The 14,928-nt window shown below is 48.3% G+C and overlaps 1 protein-coding gene and 1 pseudogene across 2 annotated transcripts; both read right to left on the bottom strand.

Moving 5' to 3' along the window:
- Positions 1–43: 43 nt before the first annotated feature.
- Positions 44–1,963, bottom strand: LOC114789820 (ras-related protein Rab-9A-like; annotated as a pseudogene).
- Positions 1,964–5,798: 3,835 nt separating this feature from the next.
- On the bottom strand, positions 5,799–7,441 carry LOC114790851 (transcription elongation factor A N-terminal and central domain-containing protein-like). 2 transcript variants are annotated; one of them, XM_028981249.1, is made up of 2 exons: positions 7,248–7,441; positions 5,799–7,133 (listed from the first exon to the last, which is right to left on the bottom strand). In XM_028981249.1, exon 2 carries the CDS (start codon positions 7,130–7,132, stop codon positions 6,239–6,241), a length of 894 nt encoding a protein of 297 aa, XP_028837082.1. In that variant the 5' UTR covers position 7,133; positions 7,248–7,441; the 3' UTR covers positions 5,799–6,238. The 2 variants fall into 2 exon arrangements, with proteins under 2 accessions (XP_028837082.1, XP_028837084.1); XM_028981251.1 differs by having other exon boundaries at positions 7,275–7,437.
- Between the last annotated feature and the right edge of the window lie 7,487 nt (positions 7,442–14,928).

Here is a 14,928-nt window from a genome sequence, read left to right as displayed (position 1 = left end):
AATTTCCATGGCTGTTATTCATCATTACTAAGTAACATATCCACTAAAGGTGCGACAGCATAGATGTCCTGTCCCAAATGTCCCACCCGGGGCTTCCAGGACGGCTTGGCACGTTCTTCTCAGTACGTACCGCTTGCCCGACCGGTTCCGCGTGCGCATGCGTTCTCTTCTTTGTCCTTCGTCTTCCTGGACGTAAGCAGCAGCCACGTGAACCGGAGCAGGAAGTCGTGCTGCGTCCCCTCTTCCTGCCGGTGCAGTGTCCCTCCTCAGCAGCAGGGGGGGCCGGAGTGCCGCTCGCGCCACAGGGCCACCCCGTCCTGTCCTCGAACACCCGCCGCACTGCCTCCTCGAACGCCGCGGTCACGTTGGTGGCGTCCTTGGCGCTCGTCTCGAAGTACCGGTGCCCGCCGCTCTCCCGGCACCACCTTGGTCAGGCGACACCTGCCTGTCGGGGACGTCCACCTTGTTGGCCAGAACAGCGAATGGGAAGACGTCGGGGTCGCGCACATCAGCATAGTAGGTGAACTCCTTCTTCCAGGTGGACAGGTTCCGGAAGCTCCGGCGGTCGTCCACGGCGAAGGTGAGCAGGCAGCAGTCGGCGCCGTGGTAGAAGGCTGCAGAAACGCACCTGGCCCGCCGTGTCCCAGATCTGCAGGGTCACCGTGCGGCCGTCCACGTCCAGCTCCTTGTTGAGGAACTCTACGCCGATGGTGTGGAGCAGGTGCGTGTCAAACTTGTTGGCGATGTAGCGGTTCATGAGCGAGGACAGGATGACCTTCAACAGCGGCGACTTGGTGCCCATGGCGGGGCTGAGGCGCCTGGGAAACATGACCTCTCGGTTAAAGACTTTTCCAAGACATCAGATTTCTCCAAGCAAACCAGAATGAAGGATGCTGTAAAAAATGATTGACATCTGAAGAAGAGAGGTGATATTCGTCATCGTTACGTCCAAGAATGTCCAGGATCATACATCTTTGGTCAATCTCTAATAGTTTGATATTGGGGGGACTTCTGATTATTGTTATAAATGTTATTCTTATTAACTCTACAACCACGCCTAGTCATTAATTCACACCTACATGTGCGTGTCCGCTGTGCAGGGAGCAAATGAGCGGCAACCAATCAAACCCAACATATGAATGAGAAGAAAAAATCATTTCACTGCAAATCAACCAAATGCATATGAGCAGCATTACTATCCATGTAGGGGCCGATTTAAAAGCCATTTGGGGCTATCATAAAACCATATTACAGGGGGGGGTGTCCTGCATTTTTTATGTGACCTCCACGCCGGCTTTCAAGCACGGAACTTGCGAATCCGACTCTGTAGCAATGCAGCAAAATAAAAAGGACCACTCAATGTTTCTAAACGCCTCGAGGTGTTCAACTCATGGGGGAAAAAAAGTCCAACAACGAAGTGGTTGTTGCTCAACCGTCCCCAGAATAACTGTGTCCAGGAACGGCAGGTCCCCTGGCTGGAGGATAAGAGGACGTGAGGAATTTCATTACGGCCCCTGACGGCCCTGGCATGTGCACAACGGAATCCTGCTAACATACATTAACCCTTCAGTTGGGTTCTGGTCCATCATTTCATCAAAGCCCACGTAGTGAGACAAGACCATTTCCCTGGAGTTGAAGTCCCACTGGATAAGAAGAAGGGTGGCAGTAAACCAGAAGTTCAAACCCCACTTCCCACCACTGACCCGTAACCCCGAGTGTCTGCTGGGGGACTGTCCCTGTAACTACTGATGGTAGGGCGCTCTGGTAAATGCCCTGGATGTAAATGATGGAGCTTGGTTCTATCGTAATGTCCAGTGGGACGCATTAAGCCAGAGAAGTCTTGTTTGGGACACGAAGTTGCTCCAGACGGACAAGTCGCGACGCGGTTGCGGTTACGGTTACCTGGCAACAGACGTGCAGGAACTCGGTGGGCCGCTGCTGTCGTGCGCGCTGCCGCGTGGAGAAGATCCAGAGGTCTGGAAATCGGACAGACCCAGAGACGCGGCCCATGTCATGTGACCGAGCTAAATGGAGGCAGAAAAAAAAAATCTATTAGAACGGCACATTCACTGGCTAAACTTAAATGAATCTGTCAGCATTGCCGTAATACAAACCTGCTGTCAGTAGCATTGTAGTAAAAAAAAAATATATATATATATATATACACCCCTAAATAAGCATCAATTAGACAGCTTAAAAGTAATATTTAACTACTATAATGACAAAAAAACACATTAAACAATAAGCTAGGGTAAACTTATTTATTTCATCCATACATTGAAAAAAGGGAACACTGACATTCGGTTCAGTCCAAACTACATTTTAAAATTCCGAACACGTCAGATGCATGGTCCTTTGTTTCTATGGTCCTTTAAGGCCTGAAACATGCTCACATGGAAACCAACTCGTAATTTAATGTGGACCTTTAACTTTTTTGTCTGATGAAATATCTGCTAAATAAAATGGGAATTTGGATGGAAATGGTGACAGTTGTTCCTCACCGAGTTCCTGCCAATCTCTCCCTCCAACAGGAAGCCGGAGCGGCCTTAAACAAGCAGGTCATTATGAAGGTCATGTGCTCAACATCTGAGCATGGGAACAATGAACATCCCTTATGATGCTTTGGGGTGGTGGTGGCCTAGTGGGTAACACACTCGCCTATGAACCAGGAGACCCAGGTTCAAACCCCACTTACTACCATTGTGTCCCTGAGCAAGACACTTAACCCTGAGTGTCTCCGGGGGGGGGGGGGACTGTCCCTATAACTACTGATTGTAAGTCGCTCTGGACAAGGGCGTCTGGTAAATGCTGTAAATGTGGAGAACTTTATTTGACACACAAGTCTTTTGGGCGTCTTTTAAAAAGGTTTTAGGCCTTCCTGAAGCATCCGTGTCCATTCACCCGGACGCCAAGAAACGCACGGTCACATGTCCCCACACAGACCAGAGCATACCTTGCTGCGACACAGAGAACACTGCAGCAGTTAGAACCCTGGAGGCTTCCAGAGGAGTGGGAAATATCCCGGGAGGACCGGAATTCTTCAGGAACGCTGGGCACGAGAACATGAAGATTCTTCACACAGCACCAAGCGCATCAGGGGTCGCGACCCGGGGCGAAGAGACGATTCCGTGCACCTTTCTACACCGCGTCAGGAATCCTCGGTTTCACCACGAGAACAGCCACATCCTGCGATCTGACTTCACTCCACTGGACATGATGCCGCTCGTTCAATAATGATGAAGATCATTTCTTATCTTGCACCAGTATGTGTTCATTAAATCAATCGATGCTGGGAGAGGGGGTTAAACGGGGTTGGTTTTATTTCTACCAGGAATAAAAACTCACTGGGATTTAAAATTCTCGTTTGTCAGAGTGAAAAGCAACCACAGATATTAATATTAGGCTGCGAGACCATCAAAACGGGAGTTTAAAACTATTTTCATCTCGCAAAACTGAGACGGGACCGTACTAAATGCTTTTTGTGTATTACTGGATCATCATCATCATCATCATAAAAAACTAACTTTTGCATACGTTACCGTCATCGAAATAAAAATAAGAAAAGAAAAGTTTATGAAACGCGTATCTGACGATCTGCTGTTCACTTTCCATCTTGAAACGAGATTAGACATTACTAGCATGAGGACATTCGGGACATTTAATCATGGTGACAGAACACACAGCAGCGGTCACCAAAAACGCCCACCAAGAAGGCTGGGGTATCCACCTCCGTCCTCAGCAGCTTCTACAGGTGCGCTGTGGAGTCCACCCTCGAAGGGGAGAGTTGCGTCTTGGTGCGAGAAAGCTCTGCAGGGGGCGGTGACAACAGCTCAGAGGACCACGGGCACACCGCTCCCAGCAATGACGGACATTTACAGCACGCGCCGTCTCAGGAAAACCAAGAGCAAGACCCCAGCCGCCCTGCACCTTCACTTTTTACTCAGGACAATCCCCACACGCACCACACGATTGAGGGACAGTTCCTACCCCGGTGCCATCGGGCTATTCAACACACAGTACACAGGGGCAGCGGTGGCCTAGCGGTTAAGGAAGCGGCCCCGTAATCAGAAGGTTGCCGGTTCGAATCCCGATCCGCCAAGGTGCCACTGAGGTGCCACTGAGGTGCCACTGAGCAAAGCACCGTCCCCACACACTGCTCCCTGGGCGCCTGTCATGGCTGCCCACTGCTCACTCAGGGTGATGGGTTAAATGCAGAGGACACATTTCACCGTGTCACCATGTCCTGTGCTGCTGTGTTTCAAAATGACAATCACTTCATTTTCAGTAACTGTAATAAATCAATTCTTCACACAAGTGCAATACTGGAACAAAAAACAACGTATACTGCATCGTCACCTTACGCTTTACTACATGCAACTTACCTATTTACATTATGCAACTTAGCCTGTGACTTATTTATTGCCGCTGCACCAGTTTGTTTTCTACATTTACATTTTACATTTACAGCATTTACCAGACGCCCTTATCCAGAGCGACTTACAGTCAGTAGTTACAAGGACAGTCCCCCCCCCTGGAGACACTCAGGGTTAAGTGTCTTGCTCAGGGACACAATGGTAGTAAGTGGGGTTTGAACCTGGGTCCTCTGGTTCATAGGCGAGTGTGTTACCCGCTAGGCTACTACCACCCCATTCTTCTATGTCTTCTGTGTATCATGTTTTATGTTCTGTCAGCGTGGGAGGGTTTTCAAGTAGGGCTGCGTCTAACGATTATTTTAATAATCGATTAATCTGTGGACTATTTTTTTTTTATTAATCGTAGAATCGGATAAAAAAAAACAAAACAAAAAAAAACAAGAAAAGCATTCATTTCCAACCCTTTATTCAAAAACAGAACCAAAATCTTTAGAAAGTGCACAAACATGTTGCTCTTTCAGCTGTTATAATAATAATTAAAATAAAATAAAATTTGACTAACACAAAAAAACATACATGTATGCTTTACATCTGCCAAATATACTTTTTTTTTTTAAATAAAGTGCCACCTGAGCTGCCAGAACGATAAACAATTTATAAACAAATAAAGAACAATAAAAATCAGAAAATTTAACAGGATTTGTTTGAATGTCAGAACTTGTTCTCTACACTACACTGCAGATGCAGACACTCGCAGACGCACACACTCACAAACTCTCACACTGACACACACACACACTGCAAAAAATGCTTTTCTAACTTAGTAGTTTTGTCCTGATTTCAGTCCAAATCTCTACAAAATCTTAAATCAAGATACATTTACTAGACACATGAAATAGCATAAGAAATTATGTCTTGTTTTCTGATAAAACATCTCAAATTTAGTGATTGATTGTTTAAAACAAGCAAAATTATCTGACAATGGGGTAAGAAAACTAATCTTAATGAGATATAATCTCAAACAGAAGTTTTAAGCATCACTTAATTTTCTCATGCCATTTTTCTTGTCTAGTAATATTGATTTAAGATTTTTTAGATATTTGGACTGGAAACGAGACAAAATTAGCTTTTTTTGCAGTGTATCTATACATGACAACAGATTGAAAAATGAATGGTCCAAAAAAGGCAAGTGAATAAAAACACGTCTTTAGTCTTTTAATGCTAAGTAACTATAGCACCCCTGCTTTACTACTGTTATTAACGCGCTAACGCTAACTTGTCATGCTTATCAAGCTGGATGACGGGTAAACATTTACATTCACAGCATTTATCAGACACCCTTATCCAGAGCGACTTACAATCAGTAGTTACAGGGACAGTCTCCGCGTCACGCAACATAACGAATCGATTAGGAAATTCGTTGCCAGCTCTTTTAGTAATCAATTTTTATCGATTTAATCGATTAGTTGTTGCAGCCCTATTTTCAAGTAAGAATTTCATTGTGCTCTGTACACTGTACTTTGTACATATGACAATAAACTTCGACCTCAACAACATTGACCATTTAACAAATCTGAAAGTGAAGTGATTGTCACAGCAGCACAGCACACGTTGCACACAGTGAAATTTGTCCTCTGCATTTAACCCATCAGTGAGCAGTGGGCAGCCATGACAGGTGCCCGGGGAGTAGTGTGTGGGGACGGTGCTTTGCTCAGTGGCACCTTGGCGGATCGGGATTCGAACCTGCAACCTTCTGATTACGGGGTCACCACTGCCCCAGCGAAATCATCATGGTTCCTCCAGGAACCATCTCACACGTGCATCAAGTTCATAGAAACGTTCGTCCACTGATGGCATCGGCGTGCTCAAAAACACACCCAGCCACTCTGGTACCACTGCTGGCCGCAGGCCGAGCAGGTGACGAAGGTCATGGCATCCTGGTCAGGGCTGCCCTGGCGCACCCAGGCGGGCAGAAACAGCGTCCCGCGGGAGACCTGCGACACCCTGCAGTCCGCGCCCCGGCACCGGCGGCAGCGGAGCCGGCGCGTGGGCGTGCCCTCCACCCCGCGGGGCAGCTGATGCTCGTCGATGGCCTCCGCGGTGTAAACGTCCCTCAGCCGCCGCAGCTCGGGCCCCGCCATCTCCGCTGCCGACATGGCGGCGAAGGCTTCGGGTGCCAGGGTCCCCGCCAGCAGGGTCCGGCGTAGGTGGGCGCACTTGGGGTTCCGGAGGTTGGCCACCTTGCTGCGGACGCACGATTTGTACCTGGTCACGTTCGACTTGTGCAGCGAGTAAACGTGACTCTCGATGTTCCTGGCGAGGGTTGGGTTCTCCTCGGAACCTTCCGGATCCACAGCAGACGCCAGCAGCTCCACACACTTCTCCCGTATGGCGCTGGTGTGGGTTTCAGATGTTGAGTCCTGCTTCTGAAGAGCTTCCTCATCTGCTCCTCCCGTGGACTCTGAGCCAGCGTGGACGAGACAGGAAGTGACGTCATCGCTGCTCCTGAGCTTCAGACGCTGCGTGTGACGTTTCCTCCAGCAAGACAGCAGGGCCTTGGCGTGTCTCTGCACGCCGGTGTTGGGGCAGGACCTGACGAGTCGGTGCAGGACCCGGCCGATGTCGGTGTCCTGCAGCTGCTCCAGGGTCACGTGACACGTGGCGAGGGGGGACAGCAGGGACACGATGTCTCCATAGTCACAGTCCTCGTGGAGCTTCTCTAGCTGTCTGCTGAGCCGTGTGAGCTCCGTGGTGTCCATTCTAAAAAAAAAAAAAATATTTAACTGCATTAACAATTAATAACTAATCATTTTATTAATGTTATTTTGACGGCAGAGTCCATAAAAAAATCCCTGATGGTCAGCGGAAACTGACCAATCACAGTGGGTTAGTAACACAGACCAATCCGGCCGAAAAGGGAACGAAGCGCCCAGCTGTCGCTGCAGAAAGACGCCGGAAAGGACGAACTGGACGACCCTTTCACGCCGCCGTTTCACGCTGTCGCCAGCGTCACGCCCGGCTCCGTGCGCCCCGCCGCCATCTTGGCCGGGGAACAAGCTGCGATGCCGCCTCCGGCCGCCAGGTGTCAGGAGAAGCCGAGAAAAGGTCAATACTTTTGACTTGTCTTTTTAAAACATGCATGACATCTCTGCAGTGTGTCGAAGCGGGGGCGTGGCGGAGGTTTATTAAAAAGTTCAAAGGTCGCTCGGCATTTATTCATTAGAGGCTTAAACTGAGTTCATTTATACATTCGCTGGGTCCTGGATATCGTGCCGTTTTAAGAACATTTTGCCTTGCACATCAACACACATGTGCACATACACGCCAGGGCAGCCATAGCTTGCAACATTACGCAATTCCAGCTCCAGTCAAGTCATGTTGGGTGAATGAGGAAGTGGCTCTCGACCTGCATGCTCTTCGTTGCTCCCTGCAGTAAAAAATGCGAAATTGCCTAAAACGGCCTTCTGGAAGGGGCAGACGGTACCCTCAGTACCATGAAAATCATTTTAAAGGCAGGATTCTGCGTGACTCTTCTCTAATTTAGAAGAACATCTATTGAAAAGGGAGCTGGAGATTCTCCTGCAGGCCGGTTTCCCTGCGCCAGACATTCCCAGGCAAGTGTGTGCCTGTGGGAGACATTTTCCACTGCAGAGTCTGTCACGTTCACCAGAAAAGAACGTCCTCTGGCTTCATCTTGTCTTGTTTATGTGTGTATATAAGTATATATGTGTGTGTGTCTGTATTGCTTGTTCGTGTTTGATAAGTCTCGTGTCTCTTTTTACAGCACAGACACAACCAAAACAGGCACCTACGGGCACTAGCTTATCTGTCATCAGTCATTTCTCAAGGTCCTGGCACACACACACACACACACACACACACACACACACACAGACAGACTGTCTGTCTGCTGATCTACCCTTGGGTTTCAAGGATCCAGTGTTCACTCATGCAACTTCACACTCACAAAACAAACACAGACACACACACACACACACGTGTGTAGGTTTGGGTGGGGCTGTAGTAAATGGGACTGGTTTTGACCAACCCCATCCTTATCTCTCTTGCTCTTCAGGTTTAGCTCTGGTCTCTACTGAGTCCCTGAGGACGGTCCGGTCCCAGGGCGGAGGTCGTGTCTCCTCGGACAAACACACCCGCATTCACATGGCTGTCTGCAGGGCGCGTGAGCCGCAGTTCCTCATGCTGACACGAGAGGGGGCCGGCAGCTTTGCTGTTTCTCCCCAGCAACGCCAAGAGGAAGTTGCACCCCTGTCATTTCCTGTCTGGCCCGTTGCAATGAGGAAGTGAGCGTTTGACGAATGATGAAGAGATGGAGCACAGTGACATCTCCCACACACCACACGACCCAACTCTGTACCACAAGCGAACTCAGACGTGGGGGGATGGAAGCCGCTGTCTGTGCTGTGATGGACCTCGGCTGTCCATGTGTCTCACTGTCAGCGCAGTGATGCAGCAAGAACTCGCCTCGGCCCTGCCGAGCCCGGAACGATGTCACTGTACGTCACTGTACACCGCCCGAAAACAGCTCATCATCCACTCTGAACCAGCCAGGGGTCCACAGTCTGTGTCTCGCCTGCTGCAATTAACTGAAATATGTAGAACCTTTATGCACGGCCTCCTTCTCAGGTCCAGTCCAAAAGTAAAGGACTACAGCAGGATCAGACCCGTCTCCAGGTTTATACTGTATAGATAATATGAATACATATAAATATTCCCAGATTAGTTCTTACCACGGACGTCATACAGCACCAAACTGAATTGTGGGGGCGTGACTTCATGTTACTTGCAGCATAAAGTTTAAAAATGATAAAAAACTTTTCAATTGTGCGAGTCAAGCAATGTTCTATATTTCTAATCATTTACAATTCTATCAAACTGGATATACAGTATTTCGTGTCTGATATGCAGAGTAGGGGAAGTTGTCTGTTGTGTGATGTTGCTGGTGTCTCTTTGCTCCGCCTTCTCTCACACACGCGCACGCAGTCGTTGACACGGCCATCGAAATACAGAAGTCGTGCCTCCGAAGAGCCAGGCCTGGTGCAGAGGATCTTTTTTATCTTATGGTGATTTCCACAGGTCTCAGTGGGCATTTTCAGTTTGTAAATACACACACACACGACAGAAGCCACTCAAAACTCAAGATGGCTGACTGTATAACTTTATAATTAGCCATTACTCCTGGAAATGGACTATAATTTTCACGTCCATTAGCAGTGGAAACAAACGCTAAGAGGCACTCAGCTGCAGACGGGAGATGAACGTCTGGAGAACGTTTAGAGAACAGCGCCCCTCCTCTGGTCCGGCCCTGAGAAGATGGGAGCACGTTGGTCCAGAAATAGCTCAGAGAAAAGGGGTCTGTTTCTTGTCTGGAGGGTATTTTTATCCTTTTTTTTTATCCACATCTTCACAGCACATGCATGATGGAGGGCGCGCGCACACACACACATATCCAGCCTGGACTCTGGCTTCGCTGTTTCTATGGCAACCCATTCAATGGAGAAGATAGAAAAGTCCAGTACAGCATGGAGCCCAGACTGTAGAATGGACCTCATTAAGGACGTTTTTCTGACCAGAGTGTGCCGGGAAGTACATGACCCCTTCTGTGGTGCACAGCTGTGTTTGTGTGTGTGTGTGTGTGTTTAGAATTCACTGCCTTCTTTCGCTGCATTCTTTTCCCATGATTCCACAATTCAATGCACTCTTTGGACGAAACACTCGGCCCCATGGGAAAGCAACACATTGAAGGCGGAGGGAACGGCTGTATTGTGAGGGCGGGGCTCTTCTTTAAACCTGATCACTTCTGGGGAACTGGCTGATCAGATAAGATTGTTCTCTGCTCTTTTAGACTTCACTCATGAGCCGAAACCGTCAGTCACTTTAAATATGCACCAAGCAGTTGAAATCAGGGCCGGTTCTAGACAGACGAGGGGGGCTGACCGAAATGTAACTGGATTGTACTTCGCCAGACCTGTCTAACTTGGGTGTCCCACTGGGACAAAAACCCATCAATAACACTTCTCACTATCTGCAAAATGAACAAAACTAAAACGGCTTGGCATAGTTGAAAAAGGGATGCATTAACTTTCCCTTTGTGAGCTGCTGGGCTGGAAAGTGAATAAGCATCAGTACATAAAACTGTTGAGTGCAGAGTTAAATGCTGGGGCATGGGTTTGTGTCTGGGTCCTCCTAAAAAGCGGACCTGACCTGAGCCCAACCCGAACCCGACAGGTACAGCTTTTTAAAAGCCTGGCTTTCATTGTGCGCACTGCAGCCATTAGACTAAGAGGGAAAGGATAGCCTCCACCTATCCTCCGTTTCAACTCCTCAGCATCCATTTGGCCTAGCAGTGGCCTAGCAGTTAAGGAAGCGGCCCCGTAATCAGAAGGTTGCCGGTTCGAATCCCGATCCGCCAAGGTGCCCTCAGTGCCACCATCCCCACACACTGCTCCCCGGGCGCCTGTCATGGCTGCCCACTGCTCACTCAGGGTTCCGATGGTTAAACGCAGAGGACAAATTTCACTGCGTGCACCGTGTGCTGTGCTGCTATGTATGACAAGTGACAATCACTTTAAAGATTTTTTTTTTTTTAATTAATTAACATTTAATTGAAATATTTACATTTAATAAAACAAATTTACAACATGCAAAACAGTTTTATCAATCACCAAAACCAATTTACAAGCAGTGAATCATTCGGAAAGGATTGGTACTATAGACCGGAAGTTCCTGTTTGCTGACCGACCTGAGCCTGACAAAACTGGATTTACAGCTCGAACGGAGAGGCAGTGGTGCTTGTGGGATTGAGACTGAAACTGCGAGAATGATAACGGACTGAACAAATATATGGAACAAATATATGGAATTTTAAGTTGCTAATTACCTCACCGGTTGCTGAGAAGATTTGCTGAGTCCTCAACGCCTCCCGCTCATTTTTGCTCTACCCTGCTTACGAGAAATTTCGCGCCAGTTTATTTGAATTCCAACAGCGATTGGATGTTTAGCTGGGAGGGTACAAACAGCACAGAGGAAAAGAGGGAAAAATGTCATCCGATTTGTGCCTTTTCCAGTAGATTTTCATCTGCTGTAGTAAATATTGTCCATATCGCCCCCTAATAATAAAAGCATGCCACTGAATCATTTAAACCAGCCTTTCCTGGGCATGTGTGCATTTTACTGAGTGTGTGTGTGTGTGTGTGTGTGTGTTGAACTGCATGTTCTCTTTATGCTTTTTCTCCATCTCGACCTCCTGTGTTTCCAGACGGCCACACTAATTATTAGGCATTTAACATTCCTCAGAGTCTAATTAAGAAGGCTCTGGAATGAGGAGATTCTCCGGGGGGGAACGCTGAGGAACAGGAAGGAGTTTTTTTCTTTTTAGTTTTTTCGGATTTACACGTCTGAGGATATAAAGGATCGTTGTTATATTTTTTTCCCATCAATTTTTCAAGAAAAAAGCAGTAAAGAACTTATTTAAAAAGTCTGGATGCCTTATTAACATTTACACAAAATGATTAGGAGTGTGGAGAATAATATTAGGGATTATTCTAATAATTAGTGATTATTAGTCATCTTAGTGTCTCATGCGGTGTGCCGGGTCTCATTAATCCCTGGGAAACTGTGCCGTCTGACCGCCGCCGCTTCCCTTACCAGAAGTAATTGCGGTCAGCTGGCTTAAGGCTTCTTGTCGTCCAAGTGCACTGATCTCAGATCAGCACCCACAGGGTGAATGGGTCAGCAGCAGGATCTGAGTCATCAGTGGACACGCCGCTGAAACCCTGACCTCACAGTTCAAACACACCTGATGCACCCACCCATTCGCACCCAGACCCATCACGCATTTAGGCCCCGCCCACATGAGAATGTTTTTTTTTTCTCTAAAACACATTTTCTATCCGATCTGAGTCCCAGAGTGAATTTCATCTTTCCTCGTATCTGTGTGGATGGCAAAGCAGCTTTTTTTAATGAAAACTTTTACGTATTGGCCGAACCTATAACCCCAAACGCATCGTACATACAACAAACGTTCATGTTGGTGCTGCAGCAACGGAAGGGAATCTTCTCTTCGGTGCGTATTTCTAACGAAAAGACGAGGCTGCAGAACAACGGCGTGTTTAAAAACCTGCGCCGGAGAACTAGGGGCCAAAACCAAGGCGAGCAGGGAGCTACAGCGCAGCTTACAGGTGTGGAGGGGGGGTCAGAAGAGCGCTCAGGACGTTCTCTGCGTCTTTCTTAAGACATGAAGCAGTGGTCAGCCTCACCTTGAGGACATTTACTGCCCCCGTGTGCAGCTGTTGCTTTTCCAGCCCTCGACCATCAGACCCCCCCACTTATGAGCTTGTGGGCGTCAGCTACAGCAACGACTGACCAACACGCATGACGGACGAGTTGTAACGCAGGAACCTCTCTAGCTTCTCAGGTGCTTCATCCACGATGACGTGCTGCGGGTGTGAGGGAAGCGAGGGGAGAATCGGAGACCCAGTGTGTGTTTCAGCCTCGCGCTGGAACATGATGATGTGAGCAAAGTGCTGTCCGAATACCGCAGAAGCAAAATCCTGCAGTGTGTGTGTGTGTGTGTGTGTTTTGCAGCCTGTTCTCCTTGCTTGCCAAATAGTCTGCGCAGAGAGAAACATGTGAAGACACTTCACTGAAGATCATCCTCTTCATGCTGGATTAAAGACCTTCTGACAGCGCCTGCTCCACCTTCTCTCCTCCACTCAGCTGCCAGCTCCACCAAACTGTCAGTAGCAGATCCTTTAAGTTCTATAAATTGATGTATTTTTCCAGCACGTCCCACTGATGCTCGACTGGACTGAGATCTGGAGAATTTGGAGGTCAAATCAGCACATCAGACCCACCGTATTGTTCCTCAAAGCGTTCTAGAATCCTCCTGCTTAAAGAGGACATGGCCACCAGGGAAGACCGTTTCCATCAAGGGGTGAACGTGTCAAACCAACATCTACATGAATGCAATGCTCGCGGTTTCCCAGCAGAACGTTGACCAAAGCATCACACTGCCTCCACTGGCTGGGCTTCTTCCCACAATGCACCTTGGTGCCACGTCGTCCCCGGGATTTAGTGCTGTGGCTGAAAATGCTGTTAAAGCAGAGAAATATACAAGGAAAGATTAAACTCACACATTTATTCTCTCTTTTTTTTTTCTTAAATGAGCAACCCACGTACTCCCAACACACACACACACACACACACACACACAATATCACCGGGTGAAGCTTGTTTGTGCAGATACATACGCACACACCTACCGACAGACAGTCCTAAAGACACACGCACACATTCACACCGAGCCAGTGTGCAGGAAAACCTTTCTGCGTGTGTGTGCGTGTGTGTGCGTGTGTGTGTGATCACTGTTTAAAATTCTCTAGATCTGTTTGAAGAGCATTTGATTTCAGTCCACAGCTGAAAATAGACCAGCTGACATAGTTCCTGAATATTAATGAAATGAAACAAATATGAAGCGTGCACACACTCACACACACACACAGAGAGAGAGAGAGCAAGAGAGAGGTCTGAGTGGGGAAATGAGAATGTGATCTGTTTCCTCTCAGCACTCCGACTGACTCAGCACCTCGTTAGCAGCACTCAGCAACTCTAACACACATTTTGTTAAAGTGAAGTGATTGTCACATGTGATACACAGCAGCACAGCACACGGTGCACACAGGGAAATGTGTCCTCTGCATTTAACCATCACCCTTGGTGAGCAGTGGGCAGCCATGACAGGCGCCCGGGGAGCAGCGTGTGGGGACGGTGCTTTGCTCAGTGGCACCTTGGCGGATCGGGATTCGAACCGGCAACCTTCTGATTACGGGGTCACTTCCTTAACCGCTAGGCCACCACTGGCCCCTGTTTAATCCCACCTCAACACAGACACACAGATGACCATGCACATGTGTATTCTTTAAGCCATGTCAGTGAGAAGAATGTCCAGACTGGTTCAGGGGTCAGCTGATGGAAATACGAATCCTGACATAGACAGCAGGACTTTATCAAACTTCCCCTGACCTGCATCGCCCGGCAACCAGGATGTGACGTTGCAATTACACACCAAAACACGTTCCAGCATTTTTGGCAGCCTCTTCTGGAAAGAGTTCCATAAGATTCCGGCTGCCGAAGCGTCAAAACACGGAGGAGCGGCTGATCCGCCCCGCTCGGTTTCATGTTGATGTTGTTCATGGCGCCGTTATCAGTGCGGGGATTTCGTTGTTCCTCCTCGGCCGAGACACGCGAGAATCTGAGATGAAGGCCTGGGTGTTTTTCTGTTGCTCAACTCCCTGGGTTCCATAACATCAGCCTGGTGCTACGTACATTAGGGAGAACAACATCTCACCTGGCTTCCCCCTCCCGAATCGTGCTGATGATGTTCTTTGGACATTTGGGAGGAGAAGATATAATTTTGCCCCAGAGGTGGAGCTGCCATCCTACTGCCATGCAGGGTATGCTGGGTAGTAAACCGAGAGCCAAGACATTGCAGAGACCAGAGGGTACCAAGATCAAGACCAAGACCGACACCAGG

This window comes from Denticeps clupeoides, chromosome 5, assembly GCF_900700375.1.
Source record: "Denticeps clupeoides chromosome 5, fDenClu1.1, whole genome shotgun sequence".
NCBI classification, from domain to species: domain Eukaryota; kingdom Metazoa; phylum Chordata; class Actinopteri; order Clupeiformes; family Denticipitidae; genus Denticeps; species Denticeps clupeoides.
Note: the sequence above shows the minus strand (reverse complement) of the source record. Positions and strands in the feature narration are given on the sequence as shown.

Excerpts from the sequence above, each read along its gene's own strand:
- LOC114790851 (XM_028981249.1), bottom strand. The coding sequence starts at position 7,132 with ATGGACACCACGGAGCTCACACGGCTCAGCAGACAGCTAGAGAAGCTC.